General features: G+C 41.2%; 2 protein-coding genes across 4 annotated transcripts in view; one reads left to right on the top strand and one right to left on the bottom strand.

The window, feature by feature from the left end:
- Positions 1 to 123: 123 nt before the first annotated feature.
- LOC105701217 (cleavage stimulation factor subunit 2) lies at positions 124 to 2,607 on the top strand. The gene is made up of 7 exons (XM_012427771.2): positions 124 to 493; positions 580 to 658; positions 726 to 1,297; positions 1,365 to 1,536; positions 1,716 to 1,813; positions 1,889 to 2,103; positions 2,319 to 2,607. Exons 1-7 carry the CDS (start codon positions 433 to 435, stop codon positions 2,436 to 2,438), a joined length of 1,317 nt encoding a protein of 438 aa, XP_012283194.1. The 5' UTR covers positions 124 to 432; the 3' UTR covers positions 2,439 to 2,607.
- Positions 2,608 to 2,642: 35 nt separating this feature from the next.
- The window catches only part of LOC105701213 (RING finger protein 17), a 142,873-nt gene continuing 138,110 nt past the window's right edge, over positions 2,643 to 7,405 (bottom strand). For 2 of the 3 annotated variants that reach the window (XM_012427763.2, XM_012427765.2), the window contains exons 12-27: positions 7,205 to 7,364; positions 7,023 to 7,136; positions 6,835 to 6,937; positions 6,585 to 6,757; positions 6,255 to 6,481; positions 5,539 to 6,157; positions 5,307 to 5,452; positions 4,873 to 5,219; positions 4,626 to 4,801; positions 4,425 to 4,544; positions 4,224 to 4,334; positions 3,563 to 4,141; positions 3,394 to 3,487; positions 3,187 to 3,319; positions 2,866 to 3,025; positions 2,643 to 2,796 (exon numbers count right to left, since the gene is read on the bottom strand). In XM_012427763.2, the coding sequence (XP_012283186.1) occupies positions 2,677 to 2,796; positions 2,866 to 3,025; positions 3,187 to 3,319; positions 3,394 to 3,487; positions 3,563 to 4,141; positions 4,224 to 4,334; positions 4,425 to 4,544; positions 4,626 to 4,801; positions 4,873 to 5,219; positions 5,307 to 5,452; positions 5,539 to 6,157; positions 6,255 to 6,481; positions 6,585 to 6,757; positions 6,835 to 6,937; positions 7,023 to 7,136; positions 7,205 to 7,364 (3,382 nt within the window). In that variant the 3' untranslated portion in view covers positions 2,643 to 2,676. The remainder of the gene's footprint in view (positions 2,797 to 2,865; positions 3,026 to 3,186; positions 3,320 to 3,393; positions 3,488 to 3,562; positions 4,142 to 4,223; positions 4,335 to 4,424; positions 4,545 to 4,625; positions 4,802 to 4,872; positions 5,220 to 5,306; positions 5,453 to 5,538; positions 6,158 to 6,254; positions 6,482 to 6,584; positions 6,758 to 6,834; positions 6,938 to 7,022; positions 7,137 to 7,204; positions 7,365 to 7,405) is intronic. The other variant, XM_012427764.2, reaches the window with a different exon arrangement.

Here is a 7,405-nt window from a genome sequence, read left to right as displayed (position 1 = left end):
ACAGCACCGTACGCGGTGAAAGCGGTTCAAAGTTGCAGCAGGAGTATAGCGTGCCCACCTGCCGTTCGACTCTGCGCGCCGACGCCATCTGGCGGGACGCGCGGGAAGCGCCGACGATATGGAAGATATTTTAAGGTTATCTGAGGTTACTGAAGGAAAAGAGTTACCTTTGGTTGGAAAATTATCGAGAAGCACGTGCTGTGGGATATTTATCGAAAAGGCAGGAAGAGATGATACCAGAGATGATACTGTACCGATTATGAATTGTATAATAAGAAATGTATGATTTGAGAGTGATGTAGAGGGTAACATAGGGCAGCGCGCAACGGGTGTGCGATCTCTCGTGTAAGTTTTCCCGAGTGGTTTGTGCCGTCAAAATAAGCGGTTCGATATTTAAAAACCGCGTCAAACAAAACAGAAACAGGGCCAAAAATGAGTAATTCAACTATTTCCGATCAATCCCTGATGGACAAATCGATGCGGAGTGTCTTCGGTGAGTAATTTGGTAATTTGTAAAGCGGTTTTCATGTAGAAGGCATATAACCTCAAATCTGTATTCAAAAATTGGTCTATCTTCAGTGGGGAACATCCCTTACGAAGCGACGGAAGAAAACTTGAAGGATATCTTCAGCGAAGTTGGTCCTGTTCTCTCTTTCAAGTAAGATATGTGATATTTTTGTTAGTTTAGTACTTTATCTAACTTTAATTGTCAAATTGTATTGCAGGTTAGTGTTCGATCGTGAGACCGGGAAACCAAAGGGATATGGATTCTGTGAATATAAAGATCAAGAGACGGCACTTAGTGCCATGCGTAACTTGAATGGATATGAAATCGGTGGGCGAACGTTACGCGTTGACAATGCATGCACGGAGAAAAGCAGAATGGAGATGCAAAGCTTATTACAGGGGCAGAATACTGAAAACCCTTATGGCGAAGCGGTACAGGCTGATAAAGCACCAGAAGCGATAAGCAAGGCTGTTGCGTCTTTACCTCCTGAACAAATGTTTGAACTGATGAAACAAATGAAATTATGTGTTCAAAATAATCCCAACGAAGCCCGTCAAATGTTACTCCAAAACCCTCAATTGGCTTATGCATTACTTCAAGCACAAGTGGTAATGAGAATAGTCGATCCTCATACAGCAGTTAACATGCTGCATAAAGCTAATCCTATTCCTGGTGTGATAATGCCTTCTGACAAGCTGACATTGCATTCATCTGCACCAAGAATCGAAGAACCTTGGGCGGTACCTAGACCCGCACCTGTTGCCAATCCTCCTGCACCGATTTTTGCAGGTAATTATTATCTCTTGCCATAATTTATTTGCAATGTTATATATGCATTTTAATTTATTTGCTCTAGGTCAAGACGTTGATCTACGAACTCTGGATAGGCAGATGGATCCACGATTAGCTAGAATGGACCAAGATTTGCGTGCTCCTCCGCAAACCCAACCAGTTTTAGTCAATGCTCCACCTGTTATTCCTCCTATAGTTGATCCACGTGGAACCGCTGCTTTCAGTCTTGGTGACAGGTTAGAATTTGAAATACTTATACTATCGCAGAAATTTTGCTGCTCATAATTCAATACCGTTGACCTGTTTTGTGCAGCACTCTTCCTGGAGAAGGAGTTGAGAGGTGTTATAATTATGATCACAATATTACATTTTATTCATTTTTTATTTTAATATAATTTATATTTTTCTTATGTAGTTTCTGTCGCGATCCAAGGGGCGATAGATTTGGAAGGGAAGGACGAGATCCTCGAGATCCAAGGATGCCTGTTGATCCCAGAATATCCAAAACTAATCGTAAGTCATATATCCTTTTGAAATTCTTAATATATATTTGTTAAAAATTTGAAACTTCAATTCCGATTCTTGTAGCACCTGCACCAGTGTCTGCACCATCTACAACTGTACCTCGACCAGTTGCTGCACCTCCTCCCGTTGTACAGCCTGCTAGTGTAAGTACGGTAAATGCTGTACCTACGGGAGCTTCTGTATCCATTGCTACGTCAAGTAGCACTGCAACATCCAGACTCATGGCTGGCATGTCACCGGCTGGAAATATTCCTAGTGGTGCATCGGACCAAGAAAAGGTATGGCATGATTCATAAACATATTTACTTAACTTTCTTTGTCTTTTTTTTTTTTACAAAAACAAATATATTCGTACAAAGTTCTGTAAGAATAAAAATAGATTATAGATCTATTATATATATGCGCGGTTTATATTGAATTTAACGTTTATAAACAGTAATATCCTGTATCAGCTATAATTTGAGAAGTTGTTCATGTTTACATTCTGTTACAGGCTGCTCTGATTATGCAAGTGTTACAATTATCAGACGAACAAATTGCAATGCTGCCGCCAGAACAGAGACAGAGTATTCTGGTACTGAAGGAGCAGATTGCCAAAAGTACACAACGTTAATATAAGAATTTTAGCGAAAACATGAATAAGAAAATATTCAGTGATAACATAGGTCTTGATCGTCAAAATATAAAAAAAATACTATTTGTTTTATCCTATTCAACTTTAATACTAAACGCAAAATACTTTGATCATGTAACTGTTGTAAAAGTAAATCTTTCGCCCTGCTCACAGTCGCATCATATATTACACTACCTTCGTTTATCTTTATAGTTTCGTTTTATTTAGTATTTAAAATCTATTCCGCTTTGGTCGTTTTCAATTGGAACAGTCCTTCTTCAATCAACGTACCGTAAAGAAGCATCGTACGCTCTTCATCTGCATACAATTCCACATCTAATAAATCATCACAAGATTCCTAGAAAAGTAGAACAATTATTCCAGTTGCACTGGACTGAAATTATAGGAATAACTTTTAATTACTGACCTTAACTTTGGCCTTTACTGGGCCCTTATAAAAAATATCTGTCAACCGTTCCTTCAATTCAGGAGTTACTTGTTGCCCAGGACCTAAAGTAATACACCACAGTCGGCATTTTGCGCACATAACTGGAACTTTTTGCCATTCCTCTTTAAGGACGTGTATCCTGCAACAACAATGTGCACTTAAATATGCTTTCTTACTTTCTTGTTCCTTTTTCCTCGTTAGAACATGTTATTAGAATTTTCTTTGGGATGAAATAAACGGAATATATTTGAGCGCCACGATAAAAATAATACAGGCCTAATGATAAATTATAAAACGTACTCTTCTGGTAAATGGTATTCTTCGTTACCATAATCAACAAATTGCAACTTAATCTGCCCATCTTCTTCGACATTAACCACAATTCCTCGATACCAAGTGTCATCTTGCGTGAATTTCGCACAGCATGGAGTATCTGCCATTTGAAATCGAAATTATAATATAAGAATTCGATACGTAAGATAAAGAAACGCAATACTACGAACTTACTTGGCTCGAAAGTATTTAACAATGGCTGATCGACGGAATTCTTTTGCATGTCGATATGTATTTCTTCGAACTTCTCCACATAGGCCTCGAACATCTGAAATTCGATGAATTCTTCAATAAATTCTTCACTAACTATTCGATGCGAATTATAATTACGTCTCGTGTATACCTTTGAATGTTTGTTCTTCGAAAAGGATCCGAAAAAACCAGTCGGACTGAACACGAAGACTGGATCCAAGTCAAGATTAAAATTATTTGGTATACTCAGTCTTGCGTAAGGATAGGGATAATCGGAGGACTCGTTTTCAAGCGTGGATGTAACGAGTTGTTCCTCCATGCTAATTATATCCACCCAAGACATGTTTTCCATGTCCTTCTCTGTCTGATCGTCGTCCAAATGTTCTGCGCTTGCATCCTTTATGGAACTCGATGCCGCACTGACTATATCATTGTCTACATTGTCGTTTATATTCTCATCTTTACTCTCATCCACCAGAAACAGTTCTTCGTCCAAACTGGGTTCGAGAATTAAATTTTCACCATTCTCGGATTCTTCATCCGCCTTATCGTCTTTCACGAATCCCTCCACAATGACATCCGGGGTGTCCGTTGTAATTGTGTCGGATTCGGTAAGTACAGACGCTTCCGAACTCGAGTTTAAATTTCCTATCCGGACGTCCATGTTAAGCTCATTGAACAGATAACTTATTAAGTCTTGTTTCTTAGGTTGCAGCATCATTACGGAGACCTGATGGATATTAAAAATACAGTCACACTGGAGTACGTCATCTCGATTGAAGAATAACGCAATTAATGCCATCACTACTTACCACGAGATGTTCTGGCTTCCTTTCCAGTACTGTTATTAAACTCTCCTTGTCGACTAACAGTGCATGTATCTTATCCAAATCTTGAGTCAACCATTTATCATCCTCCGTGTTCTGCAAGATAAGTTAGAAACAAAATAAAAGGGCATTGTAACCAACCCAGCGCGTTTCAACTAAGCGACACGTAATTAGGGAAAGAATTACCGGTACCAGGCCGTAGATGACACATTTTGTACATTGTATCGGTAGATGCCCCATTATTACCCGTTTCTTCAAAGTACCAACGGCGCATTCTTCGATATTACCGTAATCCACGAATTGAACCTGCAACAAGGTACGTCTTAATTTACTGGTACCGACTTTTTTTTACCCACTTTGAAAATCGAGATGGTCCAACAGTCCCACCTGAATCATGTCGTTTGGAAGAACTTTTAGGACTTGAGCTCTGTACCACTTCTTGTTGCAGTGATACTGAGCAACGCAGATCTCACCTTCCTTCCAGACTTTGTCGTACGGCTTTATTTTCACGTTCTTATAATGTTCCTCCAGAGCTTCTTCTATCATCTTCAGTACGCTACCGTCTATAAGGTGAGACATTTACTACACGTACTCGGAAGCCGTAATTTAACTCTTGGAATAATTAGGAACATACTTTGCTCTTCGGAATGCAGGTGGAGGACGCAGTTGTGATCTAGATAGGTCGCTACGGCGACAAACCGATCATCCAAGATCGGTGCTGGCGGAATCCACGCAGCCAATTTCGGTGGCAGACTCTCATCTATCAGTGATGCACCTTCTGAATCGCTCAAGGTATCCGACTCCGAAAGGGATTCGCATTTCTTGCCCAATATCGCGAGGTCGTGTATCACATCAGCCATGTTTTCAAATTCCTGCTCCTTCAGGTGCCAATTTTCGGTAGTCTCGCCCTGGATTCGGTCGGCAAGACCCAATTGACGCCTCAGTTCAACGGCGAGCACCTTGTCCGTCTTCTCCATGTAACTGAACGGTTCGACGTATTTAATATTATTGTTTAACATTAGCGTCTAAGATCATATCCGTAGCGACATTTTTTATCAAGATACGTACTCTTTAATAGGTAGAGCGACGCCCGACTCGACGAGCATCCTGTTGACTGAATTGATTTCGATCTTGGTCGGCAGAAGAGGTCCATCTGTCCGGGCTTGTTTCACAAAGAGCTCTACAGGAATCGCATCGGCGTCCTCGGTCTCCGTCTATTCGGGGACATTAATAAGAGACGTTAACCACCCTGAGCACTCCAATTCCGAGGTCCTCGTTAGGGCTAACTTCGTGAACCTACCACTTTGGAGATAAAGAATTTGCAATTCTGATTCTCCTGGATGATGTCGCTCAGTTTTTCGCACGAGTGGGAGGTCCACGTATTCGAGCCTCCGCAGGGTAATATCCCAGCCAGTCTCACCTTGAAGAGGTACATCGGGATGTCGAGGAATTTCTTATGCAGAGGCTCGATGTTCTGCATGGACGTGGTATCGGTAATGCCCATGTCGTAAAAAAATACCACGATCTCCTTGGAAGACTTTATCTCCAGCAACTTGGCTCGACAATAAGCATTGTCCCTGGCGGAGTAAACCGCGTAAGCGGAATCCTTCTTGTACTCGTTTAGGCCGCTCGATTGATACGAATTGTAAAAGTCTTGCATCGCCTCCTTCATGATCTCGATCGATTGTTCGCGCGAGGCATCGGCTACGTAAATGCAATCCGGCGACTCCACTTGAGCAATTTTCACGCACAGTCTGAAGGGGTCTTGATCATCTCGGGATTTGGCTTTCTCGAGCTCGAGCTCGTCGTTACCATCCCAAGACACCATGGGTGTCGATAACGTTTGTAACAGCATTTTCTTCGGGTTCTTCTTCTTCCGGGGCTTTCTAGTTTCTTCCTGAACTACTGCAGTCACAGACCTGAAACATTGCGTTCATTATCCGTATTATATATAGTTATCGAAAAGCATTCAGGATATCATGAGACGGGATAGCACTTCTTTTTTTCTTTTTTTACCTAGACCCTGTACTTCGTGCCAGACCTTTATTGACGAGCATCGCATTAACATTCACGTCTTCCTCGATATAGATCGTGACGTTGTAAGTATCGTCTTTCTTTTCGAAAGGAAATATTTTAATCATGGATCTCTCCAGGCGGGATTTCAAAAATTCGATCGCAGCCGGAGGCCATTTCTCTTCGCTTTGAGATAACGGCCTGACGTCCATTAGGGCAACCTTTATAGCCTATTGATGATTAAATAATCAATAAAAAGAAGAAGAAGAAGAAAAAAAGAATTGTAGGTCGACGGAGAGAGGCCGATAATCAGTAATGAAAAAGATGGCTTGCCTGAGTGGTCATAGTCATGAACTTGTTGTGCAGTTTCCGTATTTCATCGTACTTATATACCTCTTTACGTCCATTATCTACGTAAAAAACCTCCACCATTCTCTCGCCAGGAGTATTGCAGATCTTCGCTCGAACCCACGAACCATCTGTGTCCTTCACGGCACAAGGCATACCTAAATAACATAGAAATTAAAGTATAAATAAAGATCGCTAATTACCACGGGAAAATGTTAACTCAGTCGAAACTCACCGATCTCGGGCATGTGAATTACGCTCTTGTCGTTGACACTTTTGGAGTAATGGGCAGTCATGTCGAGAATGAGCTTTTCAAGGTACTGCGCGTAGATGCCTTTCTTTAAGAGAAGCAGTTTATAATGAAGTAAGAGCGAGGATTTCGCCGTAGTTCTTGCACCGAATAAGAACGTAATTGTAACTTACTTTCTGCACGTATATACATTCCGGGGACTCGATTTCGATACAAAACACCGAACAGAATTTATTGAAGGAAATCTCCTCGCGGAAGAATTTCCGCACTGACTGGGGATTCGTTCTCTAAATGGATCAGCTGATTAATACGGATAGACATTTGGAAAATGTGCTTAATTCGAATATGGACGTACCAGTAGTTTCTGAGATGTGACGAAGCATCCATGTTCGAGGAAGATGAGACTATCGCGAACAGATACAGGGCAATCTCCATCTCTTGTGGGGTTTTTACAGAGATCCACGAAATACGCTTGCCCGATAATTTTTATGATATGCATCGTTACGCAGTCCTCCCTGTAAAAGGGAGACATTTAATCTATGAGACCATGTTCGGT

The sequence above is a fragment of the Orussus abietinus genome, unplaced genomic scaffold, assembly GCF_000612105.2.
Source record: "Orussus abietinus isolate OABI.00-Male unplaced genomic scaffold, Oabi_2.0 scaffold5, whole genome shotgun sequence".
NCBI lineage: Eukaryota > Metazoa > Arthropoda > Insecta > Hymenoptera > Orussidae > Orussus > Orussus abietinus.
The sequence above is the reverse complement of the archived record's forward strand: the minus strand, read 5'-3'. Positions and strand labels throughout refer to the sequence as shown.

Coding starts and splice junctions, on each gene's coding strand:
- LOC105701217 (XM_012427771.2), top strand. CDS start 433: ATGAGTAATTCAACTATTTCCGATCAATCCCTGATGGACAAATCGATG. Junction 1,537..1,715: donor GCTTTCAGTCTTGGTGACAG/GTTAGAATTTGA, acceptor TTTCTTATGTAG/TTTCTGTCGCGATCCAAGGG. Junction 1,814..1,888: donor CAGAATATCCAAAACTAATC/GTAAGTCATATA, acceptor CGATTCTTGTAG/CACCTGCACCAGTGTCTGCA.